The following is a 25096-nucleotide window of genomic DNA, read 5'->3' as shown; positions in this document are numbered from 1 at the left end:
GATTGAGCAGGCATGTGCAAGGTTAACCACTATAACTAGTCTTGGTGAGTTTCAGTTTTTACAGATAAATGTAGAACACGAGTCACCCAGCAGATTTCTTCCATGTCAGAAGACATAGGCTGAAAGGCACCATAGTATCTTCTGGTAATTTTGCTTTTCTTAAGGGATAAACTTGGGGGCAGACATCCTCTGTGCCTGGCGAAGGTAACTAGTCCATTTGAAATGCCACCCCATGATGTGGCCGGGAGGTATTCTGCACTGTGTCACATCCCGCAGCTGAAGGCCCATCTCTACAGGGTCATGGCTTTCCTGGGTTCAAGGACTATGTGCCCTGGAGTACAGGGGCCCTGCACATCTTGTAGTTCATACCTGCCTTGCTGTAGAAGCACAGGGAAATACCAAACTGAGCAGACTAAGCCCCTGTCCCAGACTCTACTCATGGGGCTTCACCACTGGGCAAGTGTTTTCTGTTTCTGATACGGGGCACATACAGAGGCCTTCTAAGGAAGAATCTGCTAAAGGTAAGGTCCCAGCTTGAAAGCAACTTCTTTCATCAAGCTTCTGTAATTAAATGTGAATTTTTCCATTCCTCCTCATTCATAAGAAATTCCTTTTGGAAATCTCAGGCTATCAAGCAAAGCAAAAATAACAGTGTGGTGCCCCTGGAAAAGCAGGGAAAACACTTCATTTGGGGCGATAATAAATGAGATTAAAGGAGGCTTTGTGGCATTTCCACTCCCCAGCAGGGCCATTCAATAGGGATCTGTTAACCAGGTAGTTATCATTCTCGAAACAGACACATAGATCATGCAGGGCTGAAGAAACAGAGATGATGACTTTACCAATTACAGCATCGGAAGTGCTACCAAAAGGGTCTGTCATAGGCAAGAGGTCAGGGAGCAGGAGAGAAGTGTCAGGAGATTTGAGTCCCTCAATTAGTTTTTCTAGGTTGGGCAGAGAGGTAAAGAGAAAGCAAAAATGCAGTGAGATATTAAAGCAAGCTGAACATTTATCATTTTCTATGCAAACACATTTTGGGGTCAAAATTTTGTATAGATTCATCACAAAAATAAATACTGTTAGTATCTTTTACTGTTAATCACAAATAAGCTTTCAAAGTTCAAAGTTTAAAAATGATTATTTCCCCAACTGAGGTTCATTTTGTAAGTCATTCAAGATACTTCCCTAGGTTTGTTTGTTTTAAAATTTGAGATATAGGGGTGCCTGGGTGGCTCAGTCAGTTAACGGTCCGACTTTGGCTCAGGTCATGACCTCATGGTTCGTGGTTTTGGGTCTTGCAGCAGGCTCTGCCCTGGCAGCTCAGAGCCTGGAACCTGTTTCAGATTCTGTGCCTCCCTCTCTCTGCCCCTCCCCGCTTGTGCTCTGTCTCTCTTTCTCTCTTTCAAAAAGAAACAGTTTCAAAAAATTTTGTAAAAAAAATAAATAAAATTTGAAGTATAAAAATTTACCCAAAGGATACAAAAATACATATTCGAAGGGGCACATGTACCCTGACGTTTATAGCAGCACTATCAACAGTAGCTAAATTATGGAAGGAATCCAAATGTCCATTGACTGATGAATGGATAAAGTAGATGTGGTTTGTGTGTGTGTGTACACATATATACACATACATATGTATATATGCATGTGTATGTATATATATATATGCATATGTATATATGTGTGTATGTGTGTGTGTGTGTGTGTGTATATATATATATATATATATATATATATATATATACAAACAATGGAATATTACTCAGCCATAAAAAGAATGAAATCTTGTCATCTGTAACGAGGATGGCATTAGAGTGTACTATGCGAAGTGAAATAAGTCAGAGAAAGATAAACACCATATGATTTCATTCATATGTGGAATTTAAGAAGCAAAACAGATGAACATAGTAGGGAAGACAGAGAGAGAGAGAGAGAGAGAGGCAAACCATAAAACAGACTCTTAACCATAGGAACAAACTCAGGGTTGCTGGAGGGGAGGTTGGAGGGGGATGGGTTAAAAGGGTGATGGGTATTAAGGAGGGCACTTGTTGTGATGAGCACTGGGTGTTGTACATAAGCGATGAATCCCTAAATTCTACACCTGAAATTAATATTACACTGTATGCTTACTAACTGGAATTTAAAACTTGAAAAAGAAAAAATTTTTGAGGTATAATTTATACTGAATAAAAGTCAACAATTTCAAGGGCACAATTTGCTGAGTTTTGACAAATGTACACACTCATGTAAGCACCACTGAAATGATGTAAAACATTTTCGTCACCCCCCAAAATACCCTTGTGCCTTATTCTGGTCAGTGCCTTCCTTTTACCCACAGGCCCTGGCAACAACTGAACTGCTTTCTGTCCCTACAGCTTTGCCTTTTCTAGAATTTCCTATAAATGGAACCATGCAGTATGTCGTCTCTTCGGTCTGATGTCCTTGATTTAGCATAATGCTTCTGAGACTTCTCCCCGGTGTGGCATGTATCGGTAATTTGTTCTGTCTTATGTGGTAGGAGTGTTCCACTGTACGAACGTACCACATTTTATTCAATCATTCACCAGTTGATAAGACATTTGGTTGTTTCTAATAGTTTTTAGCTATTAAAAATAAAGCTGCCATAAACATATCCATATAAGTATACGTTCATACCCCTTCCTTAGTTGTGAACATTTTTTTTGGACTTGCATTTAGAAATGGTTTATAACTCAGCAAGTGAATCAAAATATGCCTAAATTAACTTCAACCATCACTTATTGTCTGCCAACGGAGAGTGTGTGACAGGCTGGCACTCTTATCATTCTATGGTCAAATCTCATGAAATTCACGTACACCTGCAGATGGATTACTTTTGATGTCATTTGGCTAAGAAACAAAAGGACGTAAGAAGCCATCAGATTTGTCACACCTAATAACTTAATGTGTGATAAGTGCACACATTAAGATTCCTTCATGATTCTTTCAGCCTTGATCCATCAATAAATCTCTATTTACCTTCAACTTATTAATGGTAGAGCATTAACTTGAAACAAAATAATGAGTCGTAGAATCTTACAGAAAGAAGGGAATTAAGGTCTCAAACCTCCTTTTACTTGCAAGGAGGTTAAGGCCACATAAATTCTATAACTTGCCCAGTTAAAGCCTGTTGACATTTTTTTTTCTATCACAGAAATACCATGCCATTAAGATAAAACTAAAATTAAAATGTTTGAGAAAAAAAAGTGACTTAGAGTTCAAGTATGTGTATATAACGTTTTAATGAATCTGCATTCTTCCAGGCTGTCAGGAATCAAGTAAAGATGAAATTGATATTCGTTGAGTGACTGAAACTGAAATTTAGGTGATCTGTAATTTAAGGTGACCTTTAACTACACAGATGAAACAAAATAATGGATTTTAGTGTCTTGGCAAGGTAATTTGCTTTCTTCCACTTAATATACTGCCGAAAAAGATATTTTTATATGTGAGACCAATTTACCATCTTTGGAGTATAAGGCATGCAGGTTATCTTTGAATTAAATGACAATATGCTACATTGCTCATTTACACCTGATTTATATTGAAGAAAGGAAGGAAGGAAAAAAAAACAAGTTTTCAACAGCAGGGAAAAAAACCCCAGGGTACTAACCAAGTATACCAGTGTAATCACATCAGCATTAATCTTGCATCGTGCATAACATTCTATTAGCAGACAAGATGTTAAAAATATCTGACAATTTTTAGCATACTGGCAAAAAGATGTTTCCCCAAAAAGTCCAAGTTTTGATTATTCTGAACACTAGCTTTTGTTTTATTCCCAAAAGAGCCTCTTTCACATACAGAAAAGTAATTATTTGCTTCTTTCACTTTCAGCACTCATATATTTGCAGTCTTATGAAGCAACGGATAAAAAGCAATGACCCCAAATTACTTGCTTATCTTTCATACAGCAGTTTATCCAGGTGCAAAACCTTAGGCTAGCCACATTCAGAGTGTGAATTCTAGCCACTCCAGTGACTGGTTGTTACCGTGAGGCTGTTCCTTTAACTTCTGTCATTACCTCAACGGTAAAATGGGAGATACCTCCCACCATCCTTCTGTATTGGTCACTCAAGTATCATCTCTTCTAAGCCTTTCCCTGTCCTCCCTGCCACATCAGGAAACTTCTGGAGCCCTCTGCACTCTCTTCTCTTGCAGCCCTTACAATGTGACTGAAGGCAGGGAAGGTATGTTATTAATCTCTGTATCCCCAGTTCTCGGTCTCCTCTCATACCCTATGTCACATGTCCGTGGCCTCACTGGGGAGGTGGGGAGAATGGGCGATCAGGTGGAAAGTCAGGTACCTCAGCAAGAATCGACTATTTTCATTAGCTGTTAGCAAAAAGCTGATGTGAGGGGCTAAAAAAGTGTGTGTGTGCATACATGTGTGCATGTGTTGTGTGGTGAGATAGAACAGGGTGGGGATGGGCTAAGCTGCCAAATGTAGAGAGGCTTATCTTCTGACCAAACAGTAACATGCTATTCACATGGATGATCTGTGATGACACTCGAATACTGGAATGTGGGAAGGAGGAACAGGGACAGAGCAATAGCAGACAGAAAACTAGGAGTGGGAGCACAGAGCCACGGCCTAAGTAAGGTGGACAGCATGTACAAAACCAGTCTGTCCCACCCTCAGCACTACTGAAATGACAGAAGACTCTCAGTTACTCCGTGTGGGTGCCCAGGTGCCACCGGAACTACTGTCATCACTTCCATGTGCAGTTCAAGGTCAAACACTTTCATTCATTATTCACAAAACACCCTGGGTGTGGGAATACTGATAGAGTCGAGAAGAATGGACATAGACACTGTGAGAATGTGTGACTTGCCCAAAGTCATAGATGGGACATGGTAGAGCCCGCACTTAATTTCACGGTTTCCCTCACGTGCTGCCTACAGGGTCTGCCTGTCTCCATTGACACAGGAGAACAGGTCTTCACATAGACATGGTCCCATGCCCAACGGCCAAGTTATCAAAGACATGTTGGCCCTGGAAGGAGCCTCGGATCTTATTCAATTAGCCTTCTCATTTACAGATGAAGAAACTAGCTCCAGAAAGGTGAAGCCACCTGCCTGAGAGCTAACAGCGGGTCAGCCACAGAGCTAGCTAGGACTGTGGCCCAGACCTTCTACACACTAGAGATTCGGTCCTCTGGCTTAACTAAAGCTTTGGTTGCTTCAAAATGTAAAGCCATTAGAAGAAGTCACACCTCAAGCTATTACGGCTCATTTTTGGTCACTGTAAATGAAGAACTTGAGAACAGGGTATCATGGGAGGCACGAGAAAGGCTACAGGAGGCTGAGAGTTTATAGCCAGAGCCTGCAGGCCTCACACGTGAACCGAGGGCCAGCCTTGATATCACTCGTGTTAGGACTTCTGTTTTATGAAGACACTCTGAGACTATGTGGCATGAAGGGGATGGGTGGGGAGGAGCAGTGCAGAGAAGAGAGTGGTAAATTTAGGAACGTGTGCAGGAAGCATTAAGATCCCAAACCTCAAACAAGTTCTCCACAGGCATTTTGCAACCTGTTGATATCTAATGGAGCCACAGATGCCTGGGATAACACTAGTGAGAATGGGTGAGATTCTAGGTTTTACTCAAATGCTTTGGGATGAGACCAGAAAAAAGCAGAATTCCTTGAATAAAGTGAAATGTGACAGGAGGCAGCATGGTCCGCCAGACAGAAAGAAAAGGCACAAAGAGACAGAGACCTGGGCTCTGCACTAAGTTGCTGTGATACTTTGGGCAAACCATCATTGTTCTCTGGATCTAAGTTTTTCTTATTGATAATATGATAAGATGAAGATACACTTAAAGGTCCTATCCACCTCTAAAAGCCAATCGTCCCAGGGAAAAACAGGGAGCAGGAACTAACCAGCTACTTAGAAGACGGACTGCTTACAGAAGAAACTGGAGATCTAAACTGGCAGCGGCCGTGGGGAAGGACCCTTGGAGGGCACCGTGGCAGAATGGGCAGGAAGGAAGATGAGTGCCCCAAGACAGCTGTTCAACACACAAACTCAGCCCAGACACCCATGGCCAGGGGAACAGGGTGAGAAGGTGGAGGAATATTTAAGCTAGATCCTCATTTGAAAAAAGAATGGATGTCTTAAAAAAAAAAAAGCAAAGGGAAAAAAAACCAGAAACCAAGAAACAGAATCTTTAAATTTTTTTTAATGTTTATTTATTTTTGGCAGAGAGAGACAGAGAGAGAGACAGAGCGTGAGGGGGGAAGGGCAGAGAGAGAGGGGGACACAGAATCCGAAGCAGGCTCCAGGCTCTGAGCTGTCAGCACAGAGCCCCACATGGGGCTCGAACTCACAGACAGCGAGATCATGAGCCTGACCGATTAGCCACACAGGTGCCTCGCAGACTCTTAACTATAGAGAACAAACTGATAGTTCCCAGAGGGGAGGTGGGTGAACTAGGTGATGGGGATTAAGGAGTCCACTTGTGATAAGCACCGGGTGACGGAACTGTGGAATCATGATATTGTACGTGTGAAACTAATGTAACGCTGTATGTTAACTATACTGGAATTTAAAATAAAATTACATTTAGAAAAAAGGAAAAAACACATGTTTCTTGTTTGATCCCTTATTACAAAAGTAATACATGTTTATTGTGGAAACTTGGGAAATACGGAGAAAACAAAGGGTAAAAGTAAAAACGACCCATAATCTCACTTCGAGAGATACCCGCTATTAACAGTTTTTAGAGAATACCCCTCCAATCTTTTCCTCTAAATTCTGATTGTTTGATAAATATTTCAGCATACCCATATTTTCTCAGAATAGTATTTTAGGAAAGAAAAGAGAAAGTAAACGATTAGGATCTGAGTGTAGTCCATTTTATTACACGTTCATCAAACCCGAGGTGGTGGGGTCTTCACTCTTCACCAAGCTAATGGCAGAGGTTATGGCATCCCATTGTTTCATAATTGGCTCTCCTTGGATTCATCATAATGATGAACTTTAAAATATATATCTATATTGTTGGTAATTTCTATCTCTTCTTCTATGAAGAATATCTACTCATATTTTTCTGTTGGTGGTATTTCTTATCACATCCCCATTACTATACTCAGTTCTTCCTCAAGTTTCTAGGGTTCCCAAATAAGAATGAGTCAGGTTAAGAGCATGTGGTTGGGCTGAAATCACGGTGAAAGGACCGAGAAGATGGACCCGTGAAGCAAAGTGGGCACAGAGTGAGTTAGCCCAGCCAATGGAAGCTGAGAATGCTTTTAAAGGAGAGTGTTGCTAGTACTTTGAAAAATTAAGAGCAGACTTAGAAAAAGGATCTTTTAGGGGCGCCTGGGTGGCGCAGTCGGTTAAGCGTCCGACTTCAGCCAGGTCACGATCTCGCGGTCCGTGAGTTCGAGCCCCGCGTCGGGCTCTGGGCTGATGGCTCGGAGCCTGGAGCCTGTTTCCGATTCTGTGTCTCCCTCTCTCTCTGCCCCTCCCCCGTTCATGCTCTGTCTCTCTCTGTCCCAAAAATAAATAAAAACGTTGAAAAAAAAATTAAAAAAAAAAACAAAAAAAAACTAAAAAAGAAAAAGGATCTTTTGAGCACCTTCCTCTCTCCTCTCAAGCATAATAAGTCAAGTGGCATTGGGGACTAGGGAAGAGAGGAAAAGGTAGGAATCAATCCACTCCAAAGTCTTCTCTTAGGTTTCTTTCAAGACTTACTGAAAGTATCAACCACAAAGCAAGAAGGTAATAAATCCTTCATAAAAGCATCTAAGGTTAGATAATCAAAACTGCTTCCTGATGGGAGACTGGAATATAGTACAAGTTGTGAGCTTTCTCTCTTTCCAAACATCAAAAGAGAGGATAGGTATCTATTTAGAGGCTAAAAAGGTTAAGGGTTTGCTCAAGAGTCATTCCAGGCCTAATGAGGAATTTGACCACGAACAGTAAAGCAGGTTGATCTAATGAACAGGAAAAGCCTGATGCCAGCCCCCATCAGAAAAGATGATTTGGCTGCTACAGCTTTGTGGCTTCGGAAATTTACATCTTGTCTGAAGTCTTGTGATGAGAGATGCTGTTTTTAAAATGCAGTCACTCTAAATAGTTCCTATCATTGAGAAACTAGACACTAAACTGTCTGTAACATCTGCAAGATGGAAGCAAAAGTCAGCCACCATGCCCCATTCCAGGTTCATTTTAGGGAACTGAATCTGCGGAAAGAGAAACTTTCCAGAGCAAAGACACATAGGTGATCAACCTTGGACTTTTCAATATCATGAAATAGCAGTTGGAAGTGAAGAATATGCCAGGAAGATAGCTCTGAGAGAATGTTTATGTTCACAACAAACCACTAAGAAAACACAGCTTCTCCTGTGGACTTTTTGAGAGATGATGAACTACCATAAACCAGGAGGTACATTTTTTTTTAAATTTTCTTTTTTTTTTGAATGTTTATTTTATTTTTGGAACAGAGAGAGACAGAGCATGAACGGGGGAGGGGCAGAGAGAGAGGGAGACACAGAATCGGAAACAGGCTCCAGGCTCTGAGCCATCAGCCCAGAGCCTGGCGCGGGGCTCGAACTCACGGACCGCGAGATCGTGACCTGGCTGAAGTCGGACGCTTAACCGACTGCGCCACCCAGGCGCCCCCAGGAGGTACATTTTTAAAAAGCTGTTGATTCTAGGAAGTGGCACTTATGAGGCAACCAATGCCTGCTTGCTGAGTCTTGTGGAACACTGATGTTGAGAAGTCAGCATTAAGGAGCTGCTATGAAAATCTTTTCCTCAAACTCTAGTGCTCTGCCCGTAGGGATGTAAAAAGATGTAGTCGCTATGGAAAAGAATATGGTGGTTCCTCAAAGAGTAAAAACTAGAATTACCATAGGACCTGGCAATTCCATATCCAGATATATACCCAAAAGAATCTCGGGTCTTGAAGAGACATTTGCATACCCATGCTCATGGGAGCATTTTCACAATAACCCAAGAGAAGCAACCCAAGTGGCTGTGGAAGCAACCCAAGTGGCCAACAAAAGAGGAATGGATAAACAGAATGTGGTACACATATACAATGGAATGTTATTCAGCCTTCAAAAGGAAGGAAATTCTGACATATTCTTCAACATGGATGAACCTTGAGGACATTATGTTAAGTGAAATAAGCCAGTCACAAAAAGACAAATACTGTATGATTCTACCTATATGAGGTATCTAGAGTAGTCAAATTCAGAGAGGAAGAAAGCAGAATGTGGTTGCCAGGGGCTGCAGGGAGGGAGGAAGGAGAGTTACAGGTGGAGAGTTTCAGTTTTGTGAGATTAAAACAGTTCCGTGGATGGATGATGATGGTTGCAAAACAATGTGGAGACTACATGCCACTGAACTGTCCACTTTAAAATGGTAAATTTTGTGTTATGTGTATTTTACCAGTTTAAAAAAACAAAAGATTAAATCCTTCAGCCAATTTTCAGAGAAAATTCCCCATTCTCTTCTACTGTATTTTAAATTTGGTACCACCTATAGCTTATCTAACACAAAGAGAAGGAAAAATAAACACACAGCATATGAGCATCAATGAAATACTTTGAGACTCACCAGAGCTAGGTTTCATTTGGCAGCTCTGTGAGCACACAAATGCTCATGGCTGTGATTTTTTTTAATGCCAGATTTTCTAAGAAAATGTGTTTTATGATGCTTTGGAAAATAGAAATGGTCCTAAAAAAAATAAAACCCAAACAAATCCAATTACCCAATGCCCCTTTACCCACAGTTTAATAATCATTGTATCAAGGAAGTCTATTTCAATGGCTCTCAGTTGTGCAAAGGTCAAAGGTTATAAAGCAAGTTTAATTTCTGTAAGAGAAAAACATTATTGTCTAAGACTTTTCATAACTAGGACTGCCCCATGGGGAATAAGGGCTCAGAACCAAAGTCTACAACATTTCCTATCTTTATACTAATTTAAAGTTTACAGAGCAATTCCAAATACATGCTTCCACCTGGCCCTCACAAGCCACTCCATGAGGTAGGTTTTAAAATAGTTTTAATTTTGAGGAGAAGAACACAGAGTTTAAGTGATTTGATCAAAATCACCAAGCCATGATGTGGGTAGAGCCCAGGTCTGAAAAGTTCAAGCCCACTTTTGTATTTCCCTAAACCTTAATTTTAGCTTTGCAGTCGAAGGCTTTATTGACCCCCAGACAGGGAGGTTTCACTGGCTGGGGCCTGGGGCCATTAAAAGGAATGTGTGCAGCAGCACAGTCCCAACAGCACCAGTGTCTCACTTTCTCACCCGGAACATGAGATTATTACTTGACAAACCTACCAGTCCGTCTTCTTTGTAGAATCAGAGGAAATTACATGGGAGGGCATTTTAAAAGCATCAAATAAAATGTTAAGTCATTAAAAGGCATAGAGTGGTCAGGAGACGAAGATTTCATGACTCTTTTATCATCAGGAAGGTAGAGTGTGGAGGGAAGCATGTATGCAAAACAAACAGCCCTAAAAGTGTGACTGGTACCCACGGTGGTCTGGAAGTAGTGACACACTGGGTGTTTTAGGGGGGCAGGAAGAGGGGAGAAAAACTTGCAGTTTGTTGAGGTCCCAGAGCCCTACACTCTCAGGCCTCGCCTCAGACATTTCAAGATGCTAAGGAAGGAGGTAGGGTAATCCCATCCATATCCTATCGATATCCTTGGATTAAAAGGCTACAGAATTGAATGGTGTTACAGGCAGAACATTACAGTACATACATTAATCAGACACAGCTGCAAGACACCATGCTCAGCCCAGATTCTGGGGGGCTCGACAAAGGGCTGGAGGTGAAGAATCTTCTAAACCTAGCTACTGCTTTCACTCCAGGGTTTGTGGGCTGTACCTTCATTTATTCACCCTCCGAGAGTGGGTGAGAGGCCTGGCTGGGAGTTGGCAGAGGCCCAGGTAGAAAACTATGAAGCCAGTAGTCTGGTGTTTGGGAGTTGGGGACACAAATGGAGAGCAATGGGGCTGCCATAAGCCTTTCAGCCTCAGGTTTTACTTTGTTCATTCATCCAATCTGCAAATATTCATAGAGTACCAATCTACCCGCCAGTGTTCTTAGCACTGGCAAAGCAGTGCTGGATCAGACAGCAAGGTCGCTCCTTCAGGACACTGACATCCTGGTGGGGAAAGACAGATAATGGACCAATGAAAACAATGTCATGACAAATGCTATGAAGAAAAAAGCCAGGAAGTGTGACTGAGAGTGCTGTGGGATCACGACAGGCCTGAGAAGATAGCATTTCAGCTGAGACCCAAATGTCAGATGATAAGAAGGAACAAATATAGAGAAACAGCTTTCCAGGCAGAGTATCAGCACGTGCAAAGGCCCTGAAGTGGGAACAAGCTGAGACTGTTGGAAGAAAGACTAAAGAAAAGAATATTATGAGTTCAGGTTAGAGGGGTGGCCAGAGAGCTAATAAGATTAGTTAGGGCCTTTTAGGTCTTGGTAAAAAGTCTGGATTTTACTCCCAGTGATATGGAAATTCATGGGAGCACAAAGGAGTGACATATCTAATTTATGTTTTCAGATGAGTCTGGTCTGACAGATCATAAAACAAATAAGATACCCCTGTAATTCTCAATTAGAATATTCCATTAATAGATCTCTTATTAAAATCCAAGAGGAGTCATGGCTTAATTGGTATGAAAGTGTATACCAGTATCACTTTAGCAGGAATCTACCAGAAAAAGAGAAATATGGAGGATCAGGAGACAGGAAAGATAACAATGTAGAAGGCAGGATGGCGGCCGGCTACCTATGGTGCCTCCCAGGCTTATCTTTACAACTCATCTCTACAACTGGGAGTTGATATCCTGAGCCACCTTACGTCTGTGCCTGGCTCGTCACCCAGATCCAGAGGGCACCTGTGACAGTTGTGGGGGACAGCTACCTGCCTGTGGGCCCTCATCTTCCGGCCTGTGCCAAGAGGTGTCCCTTCCAGCGTCTGCAGCCCACGGGCCATCTGGGAAAGAGCAAGGCAAGAGCCTGAGGGGTATAAAAGGGAAAATGCCTCGATAACCCCTTTTCTTTGTCTGATCCCATGACTGCCACAACAGGGAGGAAAAAGAGGCCAGTGGGCTCCAGCCTGAGTTCACAGCCCATACCTTTCTAGCTTGAAAATGGCTTGTCTAGGTACTGCCCATCATGCCTGAATGATACAACAGAGAAAAGGACCTCTACTTGATTCCTTCTTCCCTTTCCTTTAACTATCCTATACTGAATCATTTCTCAGCGACCTTAGGTATTTTTGACCTACGTCCAGCTCCAGCAAGCTATGAAGTTACACAATACTACTTGATCAAGGCAAGTTTTTGCCTCCCCTAAGGAGGGTCAACAGATTGCCTAAAGAAATAAAAACTGTCATGGTACCCTTGCTGCAGTCTGTCTTAGTACATAGATGACACAAACGTCACAATCATTTCCAATCTTGAATCAATCAAGTACCTTTAACATTCTGGGAGAGAAGAAGAACCAAGCAGATCCTATTAGTTTAAAACCGAGAGAATAGGCAAAGGTAAGAATAAGAAGAAAAACTACCAGAAACAAAATGACTGCTAGATGCTTCTAAAGAGTTGGATCTATTCAAAAAGACTGGTAGAGAAAAGAAAGGGTGGCTTCTGTGTCTCACATCATGCTCCCCACCCCCACCCCTAAAAGGATGGGGAAGAGAGTAGGGAGAGAAATCACTGGCAGTCATGAAATGCTAGTATCCAATTGGCAAGTACCCAATTATTGTTTCAAAAGCTATCTCAACCAGAACACACTAACAGTTTCTTCCTTTTTTAGACTGCTCACTTAAAGATCAGATATGGTAGACCTTAAGCGATACTCGAACTCATGCAGTCCAAATTACTTCACTGATGAAGAGTCAAGTCCAGAAGGTTTTCAGATAGGTGAAGTGCCAGGAAGGGAACCTGGGTCTCCTGACTCATATTCCCTTTAACTTTTATTATGTATTTTTATTTAGAAAATAAAAGCCCATTATAGGAAAATCAGTACCAGCCAGGAAATTATCATATAACCACCATTGGCATTTTGTTCCTTCTATCACATGCTTACAGGTCCCCCTCGACATGTTACAATCATATTAGACTAATGTTCTTTCCAATACACAGGCCCTCCCATTACCAAAAAATATACAATAGAACCTATTAATAGGCCTTGGAATTCACATCCTTTTCATGGAGTGTTTAAACAACTCTCAAGAAACCCTGGAACACAAGAATCAACCTGCTTAGGCTCAGAGCAGCTCTGTTTACCTACCTGGTGCATCAGGTACTTGAAGAGGGATAAAAGGATCAGATACACTTAGAAGTGGGAGGCTAGAGTCCACAGTCTGCCCACCCTTCCTTTTTTCAGCTGGAGTGGGTTGGAGGGGAAGAAAGGGTCAAGGAGAGAAAAAAAAAAGAGAAAAGCAGAACACATCAAGTAAATCTAGATGAATTTAGCATCTATTAACCCAACAGCTCAAATTGCAGAGTAAATCTAAACTTAGAGGCAGAAGAAAGATGGATGAGCGGATATAATCCAGGGGAAAGGCAAAATATGTATGAGATACATAATCCAGTCCTTGCAACATACTCAAAGATGTAATTAATGATAAAACTAGTACTATATTCATACCCCTGAAATTCTACTTCTTCTTTGTGTGGAAGCCTATGGTGGTCTCTTCCAGAATTCCTGTAGCGATTATTATCCATATCACACATTTTGGCATATAAACAACCACTGCCTGTTTTGTAATCTAGCACATATGTACACATACTTCCAACGTGCCCTTTACCCTCTTGAGGTCATGGTGTCACCAAATGTCTAGGCATGCTAGGCAGAAAGACAGAAAGAAACAGAAATAGACTTCCTGCCTGTTGCAAGCCCTAACCTCTGGACTACATCTAACATTTATTGACATTTTTTCTGTATCTGGCAAACTCACAGATTTATAGAAATCTATACACCGTATGGGATATCAGGGCTTAAAGGGATCTTAGGATTTTCTAGCACAATTTTCTTCCTTTACAGAAAAGAAAACGAAGCCCAGAAGTTAAAAGACTAGCCAGAGGTCTATCAGCAAACCCAGAATCAGAACACAGGTTTGCTGCTTTCTACTTTACTATTCTTTACGCTGCATTTTAATATTCAGTTTGCTCAGTAATTAAAATCTCTATAGAGTGGGTTTTTTAAAACTTTTTATTTTCAAATAATTATGAAATCATAGGAAATTGCTGTACATAGAGTCCTGGGAACCTTCTTCAACCAGTTTCCTTCCATGGTGAGATCTTTTACAACTGTAGGACAAAATCGCTGACATTGTTACAATATTGTTAACTAATTTTATTCAGTTTTCACATACACTCGTCTGGGTGTGTATAGTTCTTTGCCATTAGACTCTATGTATAGATTAGCATAGGCACCACCACAACGATATAGAATTGTTCCATCAAACAAAAGGACCTCCTTGTTGTTCTCCTTTATAGTCACACACTCCTTATTCCAGTCCCTACCTCTTGGATTCACTAATCTGTTCTCAATCTCTATAATTTTGTCATTTTGAGAATGTTATTAAAGTGGGTTTTTAAGTTGCTTTAAAGGTAGATGGAGGAAGACAGGGATAAAATCACTGCTCTTAAAATCTCTAAAAAATTTTTTAAACGAGACAAAATGAAATATATTAAAAGAAAAACAAATTATATAACTGGATACATTCATCTTCAAAAAAAGTATATATGTGTAGAAATAAAATTATGGACACAAATATTGTAAAATGTCAGCAATGTTCTCCTCTTGGAGTGGGATTGTGAGTTCTTTTATCTTGCTTCTTTGGGCTTTTAGTCATTTTTCCAAAATTACACTAACGAATGTATATAACTTAACAGAAAAATATGTTAAATAAAGAGGCACAATGTCAAGTTCCAGATGTCTGTTGCAACATATGGACACAGTTCATCAACATTTTTGCAGCTTTTACCATAAAAAATGTTTAAAATAACCCTTCTGCCATCCTCCCTGACTTATGAAATTTCCTGTTTATTTCCTTCCTTGTTGATCAGATGGTTTAAAATCAGTGAACAGTCTGAGCTTGGTTAGAAAACTCGTAGAAAATGGTGCTATCCTATATTTCATACAAATGAGGACATATTAATTTCTGGGGTTTAGATATAATTTTCCTTCTTTAAAAATTTTCTTTTAACATTTATTTATTTTTGAGAGAGAGACAGAGCATGAGCAGGGGAGGGGCAGAGAGAGAGGGAGACACAGAATCCGAAGCAGGCTCCAGGCTCTGAGCTGTCAGCACAGAGCCCGACGCGGGGCTCGAACTCACAAACCATGAGACCATGACCTGAGTTGAAGTTGTGTGCTTAACTGACTGAGCCACCCAGGAGCCCCTATAATTTTCCTTCTTGTGTAAAGAATGAAAAGCGTCACAAACACAAAAAGTTTATACCACAGACAAGAAAGAAGGAAAAATACCACATGTTCATTTAAAAAGACTGGATAAGATGAAAAAAATATGAAGATGTTTTATAATGTTTGTAAAAAGCTTAGTGTCACTGATTTACAAAGGTTCTTGAGATATGGTTATGACTACAGCTGCTGGACTGGGCTGTTCGGGTTCAGATCTCTATCCTGTCATTCTCCAGTTGTGACCTTGGGCAGGTCACTTTAATTTCCCATGGGCTGTTTTAAGGGTCACCTGAGATAATGCATAAAAAAGCACTTAACCAGTAGGCTTATTAGCACGTAGCAAGTGCTCAGTACATTTTCGCTGCTGTTACTGTCATAATTCTACTCAAATGTGTTTAAGGTGTTTAAGTCCCTCAAGAAAAATATGGCCATTTATAGACTACAAAGTAAGCATAAAGGGGAAGAAGACGCTACAACAAAAATAAAAACTGTTTTAAAAACAGTTCATACAGGGGCACCTGAGTGGCTCAGTCGGTTGAGCGACCACTTCGGCTCAGGCCAAGATCTTGAGGTTTGTGAGTTTGAGCCCCGCGTCAGGCTCTGTGCTGACAGCTCAGAGCCTGGAGCCTGCTTCTGATTCTGTGTCTACCTCTCTCTCTGCCCCTCCCCCACTCATGCTCTGTCTCAGAAATAAATAAACATTAAAAAAAAAAATTTAAAAAACCAGTTCATACATACAAATGAACAACAAAACAAACAACAAAACGTGATAAGTAGGAATCAAAGGCACTGAAACTGGGAGCAGATGGGAAATGTGTAGGGGCCTCTGCCATTAACAGTGGTAAATCCAAGCTCCTATCCTTTGGCAAAAAGTAGCTTTTCATTCATTCAACAATCTGTACGGAACCAAACACTATACTAAATGCTAGGATTCAACAGCAAAGAAGACTTTCCTAAAGCTTACTTATTCCATGACCCCCTTTCTGGGGAAACTATATTCTACCCAGTACCATAGCTGGACATTATTGTGATGCTTTATCCCAAGGACAACAGTCAATGCTTCATACATTTGGTACATTTAGGCAACTGTGTGGCATATCAAACTTTAAGCACTTTAAACCAGATCAAATTATCAGTGCATTTAAAAATCACACAGGCAAGGGGCGCCTGGGTGGCTCAGTCAGTTAAGTGTCCGACTTCAGCTCAGGTCATGATCTCATGGTCCGTGGGTTCAAGCCCCACATCGGGCTCTGTGCTGACAGCTCGGAGCCTGGAGCCTGCTTCAGATTGTGTCTCCCTTTCTCTCTGCCCTCTCCCTCTCATGCTCTCTGTCTCTCTCTCTCAAAAATAAATAAACATTAAAAAAAAAAAATCACACAGGCAAGAGAACAAAGCTGAAAATGGAAAATAACACAAAGAATTTTAACTATTTAATTTTAAAAAGCACATCCCCCAAAGAAGTCCAATGTGATTCCAAAATAATAACATAAGAATATCATCTGAAGGCTTACAGGATACGGTTAAAACTCCAGTTTTTTTCCGACGAGGGAAACACACCTATTAGAAAGCACTCTCAATAATCAGTTTAATCTTCAAAGGTCAGGGTGGGGTAGGCAATTAAAGAGAGGAGAAAAGAGATATTGAAATATCTGTGAAGAAGTCTTCCTGCAGATTATAATTAGTCTCTCTCCCCACTCTCACACTGGTTGAAAATCACTGCTATGGTGGGAGAAAAACTCTAAACACTTTTATTATATTTTTAAAAATTTTACTAGATGTTCCTTTTAATACTGGCAAAGCAAACCTAAGAAAAACAGGGATCTGTAATCAAAAAAAATAAAAGTTAAAGAATTAGAAGACAGAAAAACGGTAGATTTTATAAATCTAAGAGCTGTCTCTAAAAGATACTAAAACAGCAAAATCTCTACTAAAGTTACCAAGAAAAAGAGAAACACAAATACATACAATTAAAATGGATGTATACAAATACTATAAAAGGTTTAAATGCACTATCTTATTTTACTTAAAAAAATTTAAACCTGCAGATGATTTTTAAAAAAGATATTAGTAAATTTGCCTCATTCTGTGGCAGGAAACTTGAGAGAGGAACTTCTGGAGCCAGAGGGTTGGTGTCCCAGCTCTGTCGCGTCCTAGCTCTGTGACCCTGGAAAAGAGACTAGACTGCTCAGTTACCTCAACTGTGACTAATGTAGAGATGGTGTTGAGGGTCAGAAGAGATAATAGGGTTGTTGAGAGGGTCAGATGAGAGGATACTTGTGTAGGACAAATGACAGGCTGGGGAAAATGTTTACAATATAGGACATACGAAGAGCTCTTACAAATTAATAAGAACAAAATGAACACAGGACCAAAAAAAAAAAAAAAAAAAAAGAAGAGAAAAAAAGGCAAAGGACATGAACGATACATATCCCAGAAGAATACTGTCCTCTGTGTACAGCCTCTGAACTGGGCTGGGTGAGGAAATGACAGAAAAATTACTCTCATTCACTATTGATCAAAACAAAATTTGTACAGCGTTCCCAGAGGCCAATTTAAAAGCAGGTACCAAAGCCTTAAAAGACACATATCTTCTGATTGAATAAATAATCTCCTACAAGTTATCTTAAAGAAACTGTAAAGGATATTATGTAATGACAGCCAAAGTTCCAATAAGAAATGTATACATGAAGTTAGAAAAACTACTGCACACCTAAAGAAAGCAGGAAGAAAGAAAGAATATATAAGGTTAAAATCAGAAATTAATCCATACAACTAAAATGATCAATTTCAGAAGTATATCACATTCCATATGTACACAGAATATATATATACACATATACATACATATGTACGTACATACATATATATATACATACATATACATATATATACACACACGTACACTCAAAACCTCACACCTGCCGCTGAGGGAAATATAATAGTAAAACACTGAAAGCAAATTAATGTTTAAAAAAGAGGTTACTTGGTTAAATACATTAGGACAAATGCATATGAAGCAATTTAATGCAGATCTTTTTAAAATTTAAGAGCTTCTTTAATGATGTGGGAAATGTGCCAGATTTAGTAAGTGAGAAAATTTGGTTTTAAAATAGGACTATAAAGCTGTACATTAGAGTCTTAAGCTGAGGTTAAAAACTGTGTACAAAATTGTGGTCATGTATTTTCATGAAGGAGAAGATCTATAGCTTTCATTAGATTCACAAGATATCTGTGACCCTAAAAATGTCAAATGCCACTAACAGGAACCAAAATGGTATCCCTGAGCTGTTTCTCAGTGGTGAGATTATGGGCATTTTAACTTTATTCCCTATGCTTTTCTATAAATATTACTTTTATATAATAAATATGTATCATTTTTTTAATTTTTAAGAAATGTTAATCGAAGTATAGTTTACCATGTATAAATTCTGTTAATAAAGGAGAAAATTAATTTTTTACTATTGCTTCTTTAATTTAAAAAAGGCCTAATTTTTTAAAAAAGATATCTCCCTCTCCCCATAAACACACACACATGCACAAAAACACAGCTCAGTAGAGTCTTGGATACAGGATAGAACATCTAATTCTTAGAATTCTTCAAGTAATTCCACAGAACCTAAATAACTAACCTAAAAGAGATTAACAGAATGATGTTCTTAAATTTAGAAATATTTGCTTAAAGTATGTATGTGAACCAAAGAGAACAAATCCTGTATATTACTGACATATCATCCTGTCATTTGAATTCAAGTGATTCCAGATTTTTTTTTTCCCCGATCTTTAATATTGGAAATCTTCTGAATAAAAGAAAACGTAAGTTGACACCAAGATTTGGGGCTCACTGGTGTGCCAGGGTTATCTGTGGAGGTTCACAGCGGTAAGGCCTGTGTTTCACACGTTTGCTATACTAACCTGTTCCGGCAGAAAATGAGGGAGTGGCAAAGGCATCACCTTGAGTTGGTTGAAAGCCTGGGATCAAACTCTCAGCTGAGCCTCCAAGCTTCTCAGGATGTTTGCCTGGAGAGACAAAATACCACTCAGTTCATTCCAGCAAAATCCCATGATGTGCACATACATGCAGGAGATGAAGGGCACCTTCTGAAGTGACTTCTAGACTTTTTTTTACTGCATTATGGCAACACCTCAGCTATTCAAAGGTCTCTGTCTAGTCACTGCAATAACGGAGACAACAGTGAGAAAAGGAGGGAAGTTTTAAGAATCAAAGATCGCGGGGCGCCTGGGTGGCGCAGTCGGTTAAGCGTCCGACTTCAGCCAGGTCACTATCTCGTGGTCCGTGAGTTCGAGCCCCGCGTCAGGCTCTGGGCTGATGGCTCAGAGCCTGGAGCCTGTTTCCGATTCTGAGTCTCCCTCTCTCTCTGACCCTCTCCCATTCATGCTCTGTCTCTCTCTGTCCCAAAAATAAATAAACGTTGAAAAAAAAAAAAACTTTAAAAAAAAAGAATCAAAGATCGCACATTGGTTTTGCACGGCAAAAAAGAGTTCTGGAGATTGGATGCACGACAGTGAGTATGTAACTAACACTACTGAACTGTACAGTTAACAATGGTTAAGAAGCTAATGTTTATGTTGTGTATATTTATCATCACTAAAAATTTTTTCAAATAAATAAGTAAAAAGCCACAAAAGAGATGGCTGGAGCGAAAGCCCGAAGGTTCAAGCACCTTACTCAGAGCAGGATGCCTCCAGTCCTTATTCCAAATCCATTTATTTTTATGTAATTCTAATGAGTCTGCCAATCTGTTTTCTGTGGTGGAAACAGTTCAGGAGTGGACATGAGAAGGGGGCGTGGGGGAAATGGCGGGACTGAGACGTCACAAGGGACAGGAACAATGGTAGCAGTTCAATGTGACAGAAGAGAGACAGGAAATTATTAAAAATAGACACAAGAATTTTAAAACCTAGGAGTCTCTTTTTTTTAATGTTTACTTATTTTGAGAGAGAGAGAGAGAGAGAGAGAGAGAGAGAGAAAGAGAGAGAGCATGAGCGGGGGAAGGTCAGAGAGAGAGGGAAACACAGAATCTGAAGGTTCCAGGCTCTGAGCTGTCAGCACAGAGCCTGACATAGGGCTCGAACCCACAAACCACGAGATCATCACCTGAGCCGAGGTCGGATGGTTAACCAACTGGGCCACCCAGGCAGCCCTAAGTTTGGCAGTCTTTTAATCAAGTGCAAAAATACTAGAGTTTTCAATAGCCCATGAAGGTATTTCTGTTATTCTAGAACAATAACTGGCATACATAACAATGAAATAATTTGACAATGAGTTAGTTGTCTGTCAGAGTTAAATCCTATACCCTATCTCTGGCTTAAAAGGATAAGAAGGCGCACGTGGATGGCTCAGTTGGGTAAGCATCCAACTTTGGCTCAGGCCATGATCTCACCGTTCATGAGTTTGAGCCCCACATCGGACCGTCTGCTATCAGCTCAGAGCACACATCAGATCCCCCCTCTCTGCCCCTCTCCTACTTGTGCATGCATTTGTGTGTGTGCTCTCAACCCAAAAATAAATAAATAAACTACAAAAAAATAAATAAATAAAAGGATAAGAAAGTAATACAAATTTTTTAAAGATATCTATAAAATAATAGCTAAAGTTAAAATGTCTGGTCAAAGTCCGTATCATTCACTCGGTTCTGATTATTCCTTTACCCTGTGCTCTTGTCTAATGCTGAGGTACTCTTCTCGAAGGATTTTCCCAACGTGCTGTTGTTTTCCCAAAGTGCATGTTGCATGCCTGTGTGTGTATCTGTGTCCTGCCTTCCAAAACAGACTGTGGGTTTTTGAGAGTAGAAATGGTGCCTTCCATTCATTTGATTGCCTTTTCGCAGTCAGAATTCTAATCACGGTGAGAGATTCAATGTTCACGTGAGGGCAGCACACTCTCCTGGGTGAGCAGTAACAACTTTCTGTGACAATAAACACACGTAGGACGAGAAACCCATCACACTTGTCTGAGGAGTGACCGTGCTTGACACTACCATCCTGAGCTCTGCTACCAAATCCTTCCTAAAAGAGTCCCGCTCTCCGTGCCCCTGCCTGCAACAGGCCAGGAGTTCCTGAGGATGGAAAGACGTCAGTGCCCTGGTAAACATACCAGTTTGCACACGTACTTCGAAATCAAGCCTTTGAGGGAAAGAAAGCGCCAACCCTCCATTTTCACAGGCATGCCCCTCTGGAGCTAGGGTTTTAAGAATCACAGAAAGATACCAATCGCTCACCTTCCCCCAGCTTGGCAAAGTCCTTGTTCAGTAGTTCTTCAGCGGTGAGTTTGGAGAAATTGTCGTCATCGAAGGGATTCCACGTAGAACCTTCTGAAGCATTATAAACATTTTGCTGGGAGGTCCGAGGAGAGCCTGATGGAGTGGTGGTTGCAGACCTAGGTAGGTTCCCACCCCCACGAAATGAAAAAGTTGAAAAAGGGTCAATCTGCTTTCTCTGTTTCAGATCAATTTGTTTTCTAGGTCCAACCATTATTAGCAAGCGCTTTCTCCAGCAATCGGACACTTTCCACAGATACTTTTCTCACTGTGTGAAATAAATATCTCCCATTCCTTCATGATCATTTATCTCCCGCTACTTCTTTCATCTCTTGCTTAGATTTTTGGTCTCATCTGCAAGTCCTTTCAATCCAGAATCCCAAAGCAACCTGTTCTTAGGCTTGTGCCTCCTATGGCACCCACTGTAACATCCACAATAACTGACCCCAGAGGGGCCAGGACTGGTGTCTTTTCAGGTGCCTCCCATCTGTCAGGATCTAGCCCGCAGAGAATGAAGGGCCACCGTGAGTGGTCATCATCACAGTTAAAGAGAAACAAAGACGGTTATCACTATCTTGTGGTATCATTACCTAATTTTCTTCTAAAGTCTCTCTTGAGACTTTGCATTTAATTAATGACTTAAAGATTTTTAACATTAGAGTGCATGATTCCAAGAAAGCTGAGGGTCTGAAATTGCATTTACCTAGCGAGCACTCATTGCTATCTACTTTATTTCAGGCACAAAGCCAGTCACTGGATTTACAAAGGTTAAGACATGGTCCTTGTCTGGAGGAATTTACAGGCTAGGTCAGCTGGATATACAAACAAATAATGATGATACAATGTGATGCATGCTCAAAAAAGGTTGAGACAAGCTTATATATGATACCAAGGGGTCAAAGAAAAGGTCATCTCTGCATGGATCTTGACGAAAAAAATAAGTATTTCCTAGGTGGACAAGGAGGGTAGTGGCAGTCTGGGGAGAGGGCACAGGATGAACAAAGTGCTCGCGATGATGGAGAGTGACAAGTCCACCAATGTGATACAACAGCCTTTGGTCTGTTAACCAATGAGTTCAGATATAACCCACAGGCAAGGGGGAGCCAAATGAGAGATTTTCAGCATGGAGATTTGATCAGACTACAAGTTTAAAAAATACTCTGTGGAACATGAAATGGGTGAGAGAATAGAAACAGTCAAGCAAATGTGAAATTATTCCTTAAGATCAGTATGGTCTACGTACTACAGGCAAATTCAGTTTCTTAACAAACACAGACACCTACCATTATATGTACATCTACACACATTGACACGCAGATGCCAAGAATTACACAGCCCTGGCACACAGCAGCCCTGGCCCACAGCAGTAAGAAAGATAAAGAGGAAGCACCGCATACTTGGACTTATTGAGGCTGGCCTCAGCTGCAGCTGCCTGGAGCAGCTGGGTTGATTTGCTGGCAGGGACCCCGAAGACCGCACTATGGGTTACGTCACTGAGAATCCGCCTGTGCCCAGCACGCTGGGTCTTGGGGGATGATGGAGGAGTGAGAGATCCGAGTTTCTGTCCCTGGACGGCAGGAGGTGGGGTTGTTTGAACCTTTGGCTGTTGTCTTACTGGGGCTTGAATCTGCTAGGAAGAAAAATGACAAGTGTTCCCCATCCCCCCCCAAAAAAAGTGGGGGGGGGGGGAGGAAAAACAAATAAACAGACAAGCATAATAAAAAATGCCACATGAGAGCTACTATGGGATTCAAATGGCTGAATGTACCAATAACAACCAGAAAGAAAGAAACCCAGTTTTTGACAATCTAAGCTTTAACTCTGGGACTGATACCAACATGCTATTTATCTGATGCTTCTATGTAAATTTCAGTGTTCATCAGCAATGATATCCAGACTAATCATGCATACAGTCCAGAGCATAAGACTGCAGAAGCTATTTCTAACTCCGAAAATCGAGAATGTATCCTACAGGACCACTTTCAGCTTCCAAGGTCACAAAGGAACTCATTCAGAATGCCTCCAAAGAGCGTGCATGTTTTAAACAATCTACCACCACGGTCAGAAGCCAATGACGGCACACCTCCCACTAAAACACATTTGAGCTGAATAATTCCTGCTAAGAGACCCCCGACTCTGATATAGCTCAGACTACTGGTTAGGAATAAGTTAGGATTCCACTGTGATTCATAAATGGTAGTGCTTTTTTTGTTCATTTTGTTCTTAAGCCTCTTTATTTCATTGATAAGGTGGGTCTACACGATTCTATTTCTGTGCCTCCCCTGAGAAAATGTGTACAGCATCGGGGTAGTGGGGTTAACCTGTTCCACCCTTCAGTTTGGAAAAGGCACTGAAGAACCAGGTAGATAATATTAGTAAGAAATAAAAAATTTGAAAAGCGCTTGATGATAACTGATCTAATAACACAAGGAGTCTTGAGATTTGGGCCATTTTCAGGAGGCAGAACAAACCATCACCACAGAAAAGCCAATAGGAACATCTTTGTGGCCACTTGGTTACACTTGAAGCCTAAGTCACAATCTACAAAGTGCTATTATCATTAAGAGGAACAAAAAATAGTATTAACAAGGCCACCTAACCCTTTAATTTTGTCAGTCCAGAGACAGAATTATTTAGAATCTTGAAGGCCCCAGGTATTTCACTATCACTTCCCTCTGGTCCCTCATCTCAGATTAAGATGCCCTGTCCATGCTATAGCTCAGTTTTCACATTCTGTGTCTTCGAAGGTAGGTCCTGACCTGAGAGAGAAAGGGAACCAGAGGGTCCAGCTACTTGGGTCAGGATGCTGAGCAGCCCGGGACTTTCTGTCCTTATGTTGATTCAGAGTCTGAATTTTACTGAGGTAGGTGATGTGCACGTTTGAGTACACAATCACCCACCAATTGAATGGATGACAATATAAAGCTCAAACATCAGTCAAATGAAGGTCAGAGGGTAAAGCAGCTGAGGCACCTCTGAGGGAGCAGAATGCCCTGTAAAGACCAGAGCTCTGGCTCCAAAACTTCCTTCAGGGGTTCAGGATGTGCCTGCAACAGCCAACCTTAAGCCAGTACCCACGGAGACCAGAATGGCTTTACAAACAGAACTGGATTAGCTTATTTTTTGGAGGTTAAGATAATTCATTACTTTGAGAAAGGTATACTTAACTGTTGAGTCTCTTTATTTTGAAGAGTCCACACTCCCTGGAGAACACTGTCCCTTCCTCTTACCTATCCCTGTATGCAGCACACTGAAGAACAGAGCTTCTATCGTCAGGACACCTTACCTATCACAGCAATCTATGAATACAAAATGACTCCAACCCATTCAGCTACTCCTCCCAACAACCATGTCAGGCAGACAGGTTTTTTTTGTTTTTTG

At 40.8% G+C, this 25096-nt stretch overlaps 1 protein-coding gene across 13 annotated transcripts in view; it reads right to left on the bottom strand.

Annotated features, from left to right (window-relative positions):
• The window catches only part of AAK1 (AP2 associated kinase 1), a 164891-nt gene that overhangs the window by 15290 nt on the left and 124505 nt on the right, over positions 1 to 25096 (bottom strand). For 5 of the 13 annotated variants that reach the window (XM_040458639.1, XM_040458644.1, XM_040458645.1 and 2 more), the window contains 5 exons: positions 23113 to 23345; positions 21677 to 21852; positions 19350 to 19454; positions 13299 to 13394; positions 843 to 944 (listed from right to left, as the gene is read on the bottom strand). In XM_040458639.1, coding sequence (XP_040314573.1) covers positions 843 to 944; positions 13299 to 13394; positions 19350 to 19454; positions 21677 to 21852; positions 23113 to 23345 — 712 coding nt within the window. The remainder of the gene's footprint in view (positions 1 to 842; positions 945 to 13298; positions 13395 to 19349; positions 19455 to 21676; positions 21853 to 23112; positions 23346 to 25096) is intronic. The other 8 variants (XM_040458641.1, XM_040458650.1, XM_040458642.1 and 5 more) reach the window with 6 other exon arrangements.

Source organism: Herpailurus yagouaroundi, unplaced genomic scaffold (genome assembly GCF_014898765.1).
Source record: "Herpailurus yagouaroundi ecotype Mexico unplaced genomic scaffold, PumYag 221, whole genome shotgun sequence".
Classification (NCBI taxonomy): domain Eukaryota; kingdom Metazoa; phylum Chordata; class Mammalia; order Carnivora; family Felidae; genus Herpailurus; species Herpailurus yagouaroundi.
This window is presented reverse-complemented; position numbering and strand designations above follow the sequence as displayed.